Source organism: Blennius ocellaris (genome assembly GCF_963422515.1).
Source record: "Blennius ocellaris genome assembly, chromosome: 11".
Lineage (NCBI taxonomy): Eukaryota > Metazoa > Chordata > Actinopteri > Blenniiformes > Blenniidae > Blennius > Blennius ocellaris.
In genome coordinates, this window is record NC_137660.1 from 5,238,357 (window position 1) to 5,251,022 (window position 12,666).

The window sequence follows — 12,666 nt, forward strand, 5'->3', positions numbered from 1 at the left end:
GTTCCAAAAAAAACCTGTTTTCATGCTTCTAAAACTGCCTCATGTGGAGGACAGGCAAGAAACGGCATGTTTAGGTGAACTGGCAAGCTCGTGTAAACAGAAACATCCTTCTTGGTCTTGAGCACCTGTGTTTGAGTTTTAGCCATAAACACAATGTTTTCAGAAAACTGCAACGTTTGTGCCTTTGGTTGTTTTCATGTGAGTCTTGAAAACGGCTCCCAGATTGTTTGCATTCTGTCAGATAGTTTTTTCAGCTCATGTGTGGGTACATTAACAATAACAATGGAGGATTCACAGAGTTAGAATGGAACAGCTCTTCTCCACCAGCTTTTGGAGAAAAGCCCTCAGAAGTTTAGCAGGTGTGTCGGACTGGGAGGCGACCCAAGGTCGGCCCAGGACTTGATGGAGAGATGAGGTTCCTGCGTTAGTCTGGTCTTGGTGTCTTCGTCATTTGCATGTGTGGAGACACATTTTTTGGAGCTGGTAGCTTTCCATCAGGCTGTTCTGTGTGTGTGTGGTCGCTTTATAAAACCACATGTTGCAGGTGAATTAGATTCTTTTGCTTCCTTGTCCAGATTGTTCCATAAATTGACCCCTTTCACAGAAATGCAACGTTTCATTAATTTATTGCTAAATCTGGGTTTCAGCCTTTCATATTCATATTTGTTTGACACGACTGAGTAAAAATGTCCAGTGTGTCTTCGACTCAGTCAGTTTCCTGGTGTCCGAGCGGCACGGCTGTCTGGCGTGTGGATGATGCAGTGCAGCTCCAAAGCGCTCATCAGAAATGTCTGCCAATGTGAAGGCTTTCTGATGCTTCCCTCACACTCCTCACAAGTCATCTCTGTAGGTGCAACCTGTTTGGTTTTGTTTTGTTTTTTTTAAATGAAGGTCGAGCTTTTGATCCAGCAAATATCTTTCCTAAAGTGGTTTGTCTTTGTGAAGGTGAGACATGCATGGATTTGACAGGAAGCACTAACCATCAGCCTCTTCCTCTTGTCTCTTTCCACAGTAAGCATGTTTCTAAACACCCTGACGCCCAAGTTCTACGTGGCTCTGACGGGCACTTCTTCCCTCATATCAGGACTCATATTGGTGAGTATATTTCCACACTGTAGCTCACAACATGATTAATTCACTTTAGACCAGGTTTAGACAGCTTCCTGTCATGAAGACCAGAGATGGAAAGTAGAAAATTGTATTTACTCTTCTTACTGTAATTGAGTAGTTTTTTGTGTATTTTTACTTTTTTTTTAAGTCTTTTTGAAGCTCAGTGCTTTTACTTCAGTATGTTTTTAATAAAGTAGTGTACTGTGCTGTCAATCATATGTACAAATCGACCGGAGGGGGAACACTCAGAGAGAGAGAGGATTGAGAGGAGAGAGAGAGAGAGTGGGGGGTAGGGGGATGGGTGGAGGACAACATACAATACCCTTGTTAGTTCTACAAATATTATTTACAGTTATCACACTGATCTAAATATTTTCCAATTTATGAGATTATACCAACCTGAGCAGCTCTATCTAGACAGTAACATGATTTTTTTTTAGATTAAACCAGCCTGAGTAGCTCTAGCTAGACAGTAACATGGTTTTCTAGATTAAACCAGCCTCAGCAACTCTATCTAGACAGTAACACGATTTTCTAGATTAGATCAGTCTCAGCATCTCTATCTAACCTTGTATAAGGTCTAGATAGGTCTAAAGTAGATTCCTGCTCATAAACCTCTATATAATTCTTGTTCTATAGGTCTAAGGCCCTGCTGTTCCTGCTGCTAGCATCAGTAGCTTCTGCAGCTCCACCGGAGCTTGTAGTCCCTGATTGTTGTGGTTATTTGATGACATCATGGACCGTGGTGGTGGGGGGGGGGGGCGATTACATCATCTTTTTTCCACACATGATCATCTTTGCTGTCCACGCACTGGGGGGGTTGGACGGCATGAGCTGGGGTTTTAGAATTTCCCCACTCTGGGACCCGTGTTCAAAAAACCTGTTTTCACACTTACAAAACTTCGTCTCATGTGGACGACAGGCCAGAAACAGCTCGTTTAGGTGAACCAGTTTCCTGGTGTGGACAGCCCCTTATAGCTTAACATAAATCTGCTGCATTCACCAACCACGTAGCAGTCCCAACCTTGACTGAATACAGACCAGCAGGTGGTGACTCTTCACACTATCTTGTGGGACAAACCTTTATGACAGAACACTGAAGACCCTGCACTTTGTTGTCTTTTTTCTTTTTCTGTCAGAATCTCTGAGATCATGATAAATAAGACATTGAGATAACAATTAATCTAAAATCCCTGCATTTTGTGGGTCTCGTGCCAAACAAGTTAAGGATGTAGCTGGAAAGATACAAATGGGGAAACATGGAAAATCCTGTAGTTTACATGTCAGACCACTAGCTGGGACTGTGTTTTTGGAGAGAACATGAGGATGTAAAGCTGTCAGCTCTTTCTCTCTGCCCATCATGGTAACGGTCTGCCCACACAATATATGTAGGATGTAGTTGATAGTGTAGGAAATGTTCACTTTGTTGGAGAGGAGGTTTTTAATTGTAACAAACACTCTGATTCCACCATTGTTATCGTTCATTTAGTCACACATGAGCAGCTGCACTATTGACTGTGACTCTACAGCTCGTGAGAACAACTACATGTTTCAGAGACGTTTCGACAACATTGCCCTCCTGAAGCAGCTTTCAGATTTCAGCATGAGGGTGATGTCTGTATGCTCCTATGCGACATTTGTAATGTTATTAAGAGAAGAACAATCCCCAAAGGTAACCTCCACCATGACTTTAGGAAGCCCAGGGTGTAATTGGATCACACTGTAATTACAGACCACAGGGAGCTGAAATGAGAGGAGATCCATACTCATAAGATGAGTTCTAAATGAACATTCTCACTCCATGCAGCCTACTGAAAACAGATTCAGAGATGTTTGATGTTTAATGTAGAAATTACATTATATGGCTCCTCATCGCTGCACATTGAAGTCTTGAGTATTTGATCTCGTTTTCACGTAGCTATCAGACACACTCCACAACATTGCTTGGTCTGGAGTCTAAAATAGCCCCTCTCTTAATTAACTCGTTTTCTCCCCGCCGGCTGTGGGCCAGTGTGTGTAGGCTGCTTGGAAATGGTGTTGAGCGCCACACGTGCTCTGTGAAACGATTAACAAGCTGTTGGTTGAGTCGACGGTGCGTTCTTCTTTGTTATAGGATCACATGTTTATGTGTCCAGCACCATTGAAATATGATATCACTTCCTCCCTGAAACTGAGTCTGACTGTCGGACCGCTCCACCTGAGGAGGGTGGGACATGAGGGGCGGCTGTGGCTCAGTTGTGAGAGCCGTCGTCTCCCAATTGGAATGTTGCCAGTTTGATTCCATCTCCACCTGTCCTTGTATTTGAACTGTCCTTTGTCTTGTACTGTGAACCCCCCCACTGGTCCCAGTGGGTGGACACTGGACAGCCACCTCCATTGGTATGTGAATGTGTGTGTGTGATCGGGTGAATGTCATTGTATAGTATAAAGTATAAAGTGCTCTGTGGATTGCTTACATGGTGGAAAAGCGCTTTATAAGTGAAATCCATTTTCCATGTACCTGTGGAAACGTGGCTCCATTGATGATAAATAGATAGATAGATCTATCGATGGATAGATCGATACTTTATTCATCCCTGTGGGGAAATTCAGAGTTCCAGCAGCAACAGAAATAAGTTTTCAACAACAACAGAATTTGTCCATGATTGACAGGAGCCTGTCCACTGGGTTGTCCATGATTGACAGGAGTGTTGACTTCATGTGGTTAATGCAGGTTAAATGTTGACCTCATGTGGTTAGTGCAGGTTAAATGTTGACTTCATGTGGTTAGTGCAGGTTAAATGTTGACTTCATGTGGTTAATGCAGGTTAAATGTTGACTTCATGTGGTTAGTGCAGGTTAAATGTTGACTTCATGTGGTTAGTGCAGGTTAAATGTTGACTTCATGTGGTTAATGCAGGTTAAATGTTGACTTCATGTGGTTAATGCAGGTTAAATGTTGACCTCATGTGGTTAATGCAGGTTAAATGTTGACTTCATGTGGTTAATGCAGGTTAAATGTTGACTTCATGTGGTTAATGCAGGTTAAATGTTGACTTCATGTGGTTAATGCAGGTTAAATGTTGACTTCATGTGGTTAATGCAGGTTAAATGTTGACCTCATGTGGTTAATGCAGGTTAAATGTTGACTTCATGTGGTTAATGCAGGTTAAATGTTGACCTCATGTGGTTAATGCAGGTTAAATGTTGACTTCATGTGGTTAATGGAGGTTAAATGTTGACCTCATGTGGTTAGTGCAGGTTAAATGTTGACTTCATGTGGTTAATGCAGGTTAAATGTTGACTTCATGTGGTTAATGCAGGTTAAATGTTGACCTCATGTGGTTAATGCAGGTTAAATGTTGACTTCATGTGGTTAATGCAGGTTAAATGTTGACTTCATGTGGTTAATGCAGGTTAAATGTTGACCTCATGTGTTTAATGCAGGTTAAATGTTGACTTCATGTGGTTAATGCAGGTTAAATGTTGACCACATGTGGTTAATGCAGGTTAAATGTTGACTTCATGTGGTTAATGCAGGTTAAATGTTGACTTCATGTGGTTGGTGCAGGTTAAATGTTGACTTCATGTGGTTAATGCAGGTTAAATGTTGACCTCATGTGGTTAATGCAGGTTAAATGTTGACTTCATGTGGTTAGTGCAGGTTAAATGTTGACTTCATGTGGTTAATGCAGGTTAAATGTTGACTTCATGTGGTTAATGCAGGTTAAATGTTGACTTCATGTGGTTAATGTAGGTTAAATGTTGACTTCATGTGGTTAATGCAGGTTAAATGTTGACTTCATGTGGTTAATGCAGGTTAAATGTTGACCTCATGTGGTTAATGCAGGTTAAATGTTGACTTCATGTGGTTAATGCAGGTTAAATGTTGACTTCATGTGGTTAATGCAGGTTAATTGTTGACCTCATGTGGTTAATGCAGGTTAAATGTTGACTTCATGTGGTTAATGCAGGTTAAATGTTGACCTCATGTGGTTAATGCAGGTTAAATGTTGACCTCATGTGGTTAATGCAGGTTAAATGTTGACTTCATGTGGTTAATGCAGGTTAATTGTTGACTTCATGTGGTTAATGCAGGTTAATTGTTGACCTCATGTGGTTAATGCAGGTTAAATGTTGACTTCATGTGGTTGGTGCAGGTTAAATGTTGACTTCATGTGGTTAATGCAGGTTAAATGTTGACCTCATGTGGTTAATGCAGGTTAAATGTTGACTTCATGTGGTTAATGCAGGTTAAATGTTGACTTCATGTGGTTAATGCAGGTTAAATGTTGACTTCATGTGGTTAATGCAGGTTAAATGTTGACTTCATGTGGTTAATGCAGGTTAAATGTTGACTTCATGTGGTTAATGCAGGTTAAATGTTGACCTCATGTGGTTAATGCAGGTTAAATGTTGACTTCATGTGGTTAATGCAGGTTAAATGTTGACTTCATGTGGTTAATGCAGGTTAAATGTTGACTTCATGTGGTTAATGCTGGTTAAATGTTGACTTCATGTGGTTAATGCAGGTTAAATGTTGACCACATGTGGTTAATGCAGGTTAAATGTTGACTTCATGTGGTTAATGCAGGTTAAATGTTGACTTCATGTGGTTAATGCAGGTAAAATGTTGACTTCATGTGGTTGGTGCAGGTTAAATGTTGACTTCATGTGGTTAATGCAGGTTAAATGTTGACTTCATGTGGTTAATGCAGGTTAAATGTTGACTTCATGTGGTTAATGCAGGTTAAATGTTGACCTCATGTGGTTAATGCAGGTTAAATGTTGACTTCATGTGGTTAATGCAGGTTAAATGTTGACTTCATGTGGTTAGTGCAGGTTAAATGTTGACTTCATGTGGTTGGTGCAGGTTAATTGTTGACTTCATGTGGTTAATGCAGGTTAATTGTTGACCTCATGTGGTTAATGCAGGTTAAATGTTGACTTCATGTGGTTGGTGCAGGTTAATTGTTGACCTCATGTGGTTAATGCAGGTTAAATGTTGACTTCATGTGGTTAATGCAGGTTAATTGTTGACTTCATGTGGTTAATGCAGGTTAATTGTTGACCTCATGTGGTTAATGCAGGTTAAATGTTGACTTCATGTGGTTAATGCAGGTTAATTGTTGACTTCATGTGGTTAATGCAGGTTAATTGTTGACCTCATGTGGTTAATGCAGGTTAAATGTTGACTTCATGTGGTTGGTGCAGGTTAAATGTTGACTTCATGTGGTTAATGCAGGTTAAATGTTGACCTCATGTGGTTAATGCAGGTTAAATGTTGACTTCATGTGGTTAATGCAGGTTAATTGTTGACTTCATGTGGTTAATGCAGGTTAAATGTTGACTTCATGTGGTTAATGCAGGTTAAATGTTGACCTCATGTGGTTAATGCAGGTTAAATGTTGACTTCATGTGGTTAATGCAGGTTAATTGTTGACTTCATGTGGTTAATGCAGGTTAAATGTTGACTTCATGTGGTTAATGCAGGTTAAATGTTGACCTCATGTGGTTAATGCAGGTTAAATGTTGACTTCATGTGGTTAATGCAGGTTAATTGTTGACTTCATGTGGTTAATGCAGGTTAAATGTTGACTTCATGTGGTTAATGCAGGTTAAATGTTGACTTCATGTGGTTAATGCAGGTTAAATGTTGACTTCATGTGGTTAATGCAGGTTAAATGTTGACTTCATGTGGTTAATGCAGGTTAAATGTTGACCTCATGTGGTTAATGCAGGTTAAATGTTGACTTCATGTGGTTAATGCAGGTTAAATGTTGACTTCATGTGGTTAATGCAGGTTAAATGTTGACTTCATGTGGTTAATGCTGGTTAAATGTTGACTTCATGTGGTTAATGCAGGTTAAATGTTGACCACATGTGGTTAATGCAGGTTAAATGTTGACTTCATGTGGTTAATGCAGGTTAAATGTTGACTTCATGTGGTTAATGCAGGTAAAATGTTGACTTCATGTGGTTGGTGCAGGTTAAATGTTGACTTCATGTGGTTAATGCAGGTTAAATGTTGACTTCATGTGGTTAATGCAGGTTAAATGTTGACTTCATGTGGTTAATGCAGGTTAAATGTTGACCTCATGTGGTTAATGCAGGTTAAATGTTGACTTCATGTGGTTAATGCAGGTTAAATGTTGACTTCATGTGGTTAATGCAGGTTAAATGTTGACTTCATGTGGTTAATGCAGGTTAAATGTTGACTTCATGTGGTTGGTGCAGGTTAAATGTTGACTTCATGTGGTTAATGCAGGTTAAATGTTGACCTCATGTGGTTAATGCAGGTTAAATGTTGACCTCATGTGGTTAATGCAGGTTAAATGTTGACTTCATGTGGTTAATGTAGGTTAAATGTTGACCTCATGTGGTTAATGTAGGTTAAATGTTGACTTCATGTGGTTAATGCAGGTTAAATGTTGACCTCATGTGGTTAATGCAGGTTAAATGTTGACTTCATGTGGTTGGTGCAGGTTAAATGTTGACCTCATGTGGTTAATGCAGGTTAAATGTTGACTTCATGTGGTTAATGTAGGTTAAATGTTGACTTCATGTGGTTAATGCAGGTTAAATGTTGACTTCATGTGGTTAATGCAGGTTAAATGTTGACTTCATGTGGTTAATGCAGGTTAAAGTGTTGACTTCATGTTGTTGCATTGCTCTGTTTCTGCCTGGGTTGCATTTCCAAGAACATTCAGACAAAGTGCTGGTTTAGAGACCACATTCCTTCCATTTCAGGCAGAAAACTTTGAAATGGCTCTTTATTCCAGCACGGCTGCACGACTTAGCCTCGTTTCCACCACACAATATGTGTTAGGATGCGACAGTACGGTTCAGCAAAGAGCATCCAGACTTAACTCGCAGCCACATTTCAAAAAACCCAGTTCACACAACAACCAGTGAGCAAAAAGTGGCGTGTGCAAACAACAGGAGGGTTTATACAGTCAATGACCTTTGCTTCCAAATGTTTCTCGATCTTTCCTTCTCTCTGGGCCTGGATGCAGGCACTGATAAGAGGTTTGGATCTGGCGGGCACAACTCAAGAGCAGTAGGACTGATCTGATGGGTCAGATATGCAGAACATGAATAGAAACATTTGCTATCACACTTCAGTTTTTTGTGACCAATATCTACATCTATTTTGTAGGTAAGCTGGTGGAATGGTGGAAAGATAGGGGTGAGTTAAGGTCAGATTGTAAATATAAACTGTGAGGGATATCATTGGGTGGTGATATCAGTGTAATGTGACTGACATCACAGTGTTTGTGTCCTTCATCCGTCATTCAGTCAGGAACAACAGATAACTTTCAATCACAGACAATGAATCTCAGTTTATCTCCGATCATAGAGCAGCCTGAGTGGAGCTGCTGCAACAAGTAAAGATGGGACTCCATTAGAAAAATGTTCTAATTAATTAGAGGCTTTGCAATAAGCTAATGCTTCCTTTAGCAAAGGAGACCAACTCATGCTGCCCCACAATTCCTTGCAGCGACAACATTTAGAGGGACCCGCTTATCCGAGCATTCAGGGAAACTCAGTATGACTGAAAAAGGAGCAGATCATGTAAGTTACCAAAGTAATCATCTGCATTGAACAACTTTAAATCATCTAAAACCTAGATCCCAACGATGAATGTTATGGATGTTGATTTCTGAGTGGAAGGTGAGTGTGTGCAATCATTTCCAACCTGATGTTCTTTTAGTTTCACTTTAGTTCCTCGTAGCCTGGCAGCTTCTTTTCCTTTGAGTTACATTTAAACCTTGAGATGTTTGAGTTTATATCAGCGAGTGAACGTGATACAAATATGCTTTTTATAGTCCATTTTCAGAAACTTGTAGTTCTTTTCCCACCACAGCAGACGTCACTAACTTGCACCGCCATCGGATTATTATGACGTCACTAAGTGAAAGTGCGGTCCGACTGCCACACTAACGTGATCGCCTTTCACTAACTCCTTTAGGAAGCCTCCTAACACCTTTCCTTAACCTGTGACATCATCCACGGGGTTAAGGTCCATAGATGAGGAGATAGGAGGGATTTTTCAGACATACCCTGCATGTTTAGCATTAACTGCTGGCTGCATATTTAGCGCTAGCTGGTAGCTCCATGTTTAGCGTTAGCTGGTGGCTACAAGTTTAGCGTTAGTTAGTGGCTACATGTTTAGCATTAGCTGGTGGCTACATGTTTAGCATTAGTTAGTAGCTACATCTTTAGCGTTAGCTGGTGGCTACATGTTTAGCATTAGCTACATGTGTCTGTGTGTTTTGTCATATTTTAACATTGTAGATTGTATGTTGTTTCTGGAAATAAATGTTCTCCTGCCTCAGTTAAATCCTGTGGATGTTAAAACAGTTTTATTTAATGTGGAGTTTTCTGTTGAGGTCAGTATTCTCTTGACGTCAAACTCCAGAGTCACTTATACACATGCTGTACACCTTCTTCACAATATTGAACTAATTAGGACACCAGCCAAAACATTTACACAAATAGACCCCATTTTTTCATCCTCAGCTTTCAGCCAGATTCTTTTTTAAACTTCTGACTGAAGGAACCACCTCAACATGTCTTCATGTGTCCCTGTGCTGATTTCCCAGTAAATTCAGGATGTTCTCTATATGTGATGTTTTAGATTTGATGCACTCACAAACTTTTAGTTCAGATTCCATGGAAAGTTTTTTAAATGAGTGAATGTAATAAAAAATTAAAAAAAAGAGTCATCTATGACGCTGAGCGACGCCTGGTGATCAGCACAAAGATGAGAACAAACACAACAATGTTCAGCCGGTGTTTTCTCAGCTCTCAGCAGGCCTTTTATCAGCAGGTCCCAATCTGTTACTTCACAGATTATTTGAATCAGTCAGAAAAGTGTTTGAAGCTGTTTCTCTTCATCAAAGTCTCTGTGTCTGTCTCCTCTCAGATCTTTGAATGGTGGTATTTCAGGAAATATGGGACCTCCTTCATCGAGCAGGTGTCTGTTAGCCACCTGCGCCCCCTGCTGGGCGGAGTGGACAGCAGCTCACCCAGCAACACCAACACCAGTAACGGAGAGGCTGACTCCAACCGGCAGAGTGTTTCCGGTAAGAGCTACTTACTGTAGGTCAGATATTAACAATATGGGTCATCATCATCATTATCACCACCACTATCATCATCATCGTCATCACCACCACTATTATCATCATCATCGTCACAACCACTATTATCATCATCATTATCACTACCACTCGTATCATCATCATTATCCTCATCATTATTACCACCACCATCATCATCATCGTCATCACCACCACTATTATCCTCATCATCTTCATCACCACCACTATTATCATCATCATTGTCATCACCACCACTATTATCATCATCATTATCACCACCACTAGTATCATCATCATCATCATCACAACCACTTGTATCATCATCATCATCGTCACAACCACTAGTATATCATCATTATTACCACCACTATTATCATCATTATCACCACCAGTATTATCATAATCATCGTCACAACCACTATTATCATCATCATTATCACCACCACTAGTATCATCATCATTATTACCACCACTATTATCATCATCGTCATCACCAGTATTATCATCATTATCACCACCACTATTATCCTCATCATCATCATCTTCATCACCACCACTATTATCCTCATCATCATCATCTTCATCACCACCACTATGATCCTCATCATCATCATCACCACCACTATTATCCTCATCATCGTCATCATCATCATCACAACCACCACCACTATCATATTTATTGTTATCATCATCATCATCATAACCATTATCATCACTACCACCATTATCATCATCATCTCAACCACTATAATCATTGTCATTGTTGTTGTTGTTGTCATCAACATCATCATCATAACCACTATCATATTTATCTTGATAATCATCACCATCCTCACTGTTATGACGTCGGAGCAAGGACGAACTCACACTCCGTAACGTTGTGGTACTTAGTAACACTCATACTTGACCCAACACATTCCACAGCAGTTCACTGGAAGACGGTCGCCACATAACAGTTCCGGGGGGGAAACACACACACAACAGCAAAGGTTCTGGGTTCCAGCCCGAACAGCAACGACAGTGACACGGTCACTCAATAGAACAGTCAATCAACAGTCACCACCATTATATCATCATGATCATCGTCTTCATCGTCAGCACCATGTTAGGAATGCACCAATCCAAGTTTTTTTAACTTCCAATCTGATCCCGATACCTGATTTTGGATATCTGCTGATACCGACACTGTCCCAATACGAGAGCTCTGCTTTGATAATATCATTATTGTTGATTTTATATGAGGCTGTAATAAACTCCTCCCTCCAGTAAAGTAATAAATGTAGGAATGTTTGCATGTTTGCATGTATTCTCTCAAAATACAACTTGCTCCTTTATGGATGACACAGGGAAACACTTGTCCTCCATCAGCTCTTCTCCTGCAGTGTTTCTGTACAGGAGCTGGATTAGAGCTAGTGTGGCTGCTAATGAAGAGTAAGCTCCTGCCTGGTGGTTCCCTCCTCAGCGTCCCGTCACCCAGCTCTCTGTGGAGACGCTTTTGTTTTCCAGCCAAACAGCCCTGAATTAAAGGGGATTATGTGTCCTGATCCTCAGTTTTCTTTAATAATCTGCTCTGTGGAAATCCATGCGTCCTGCAAGGAGCTGCACACTTTGTTCTGTTAGCGCACCTTCCACTTTGAGTGTGAGGAAGTTATTCTGTCTCTTTTTTAGCAGAGGTTTTATAAACGTTGTCACAAACCTGAGGAATCTGCTCTTGTTCAAAGTGCTCTCAGCAGAATCACCTGTTGAAAGTCTTTTAGTTGGAGGAGAGTTGAGGATGGTCAGCTCGTCATTTGACTGTTTTTTTTTTTTATTGAAGCTTCCTCCAATGGTTCCTGCTGCTGGTGTCAAATTACACTACCATATTGTCCACACTATAAGGCACACCTACATTGATTGACATAATTGACAAGTTTGTTCATATACAAGGCGCACCGCATTATAAGGTGCATGCAATAGACCAGTGGTCAGCAACATTTATTGCTCAAAGCCATTAGTTACATTTTCCACTGATTCTAATGCCCAGAGAGGTGCACACACTTTATTTTGATAGTCCTACCTGCAGCCTATGCCAGGAGGACACTACACACAAAACCTTCTTCACTGCTGGTTGACAACTTACAACTACCGGTAATAAACTAAACTACATGAACTAAGCAACAAAAACACAACACAACACAATTATTACCGACACCACAAACCAAATATAACCCCCAATAATTGCATTTAAAACACCACAAACAGCTGCAATGAATTATGGGAGTTTCTATCGGCTGCACTGAGGAGCTCAGGATGTCCCATCATGCCTTGCAGCGAGAAATTCATGTTTTGTGTTGTTGGAGGTTATTGTGGGTCGTTGTTGGGCTTGGTGTTGTGTTGATTGTGTTTATGTGTTTTTGTTCCCCAGTTTAGGGAGTAATTATTTCATCTAGTTTATTTTGGTTTGTTAGAATGTTGGTGTGCAACCATGAGT

General features: G+C 40.4%; 1 protein-coding gene across 4 annotated transcripts in view; it reads left to right on the top strand.

Moving 5' to 3' along the window:
• Window positions 1–12,666, top strand: part of LOC308136946 (suppressor of tumorigenicity 7 protein homolog) — a 69,253-nt gene that overhangs the window by 46,161 nt on the left and 10,426 nt on the right. For all 4 annotated transcript variants that reach the window (XM_080505499.1, XM_080505502.1, XM_080505500.1 and 1 more), the window contains 2 exons: window positions 1,013–1,095; window positions 10,019–10,178. In XM_080505499.1, the coding sequence (XP_080361625.1) occupies window positions 1,013–1,095; window positions 10,019–10,178 (243 nt within the window). The remainder of the gene's footprint in view (window positions 1–1,012; window positions 1,096–10,018; window positions 10,179–12,666) is intronic.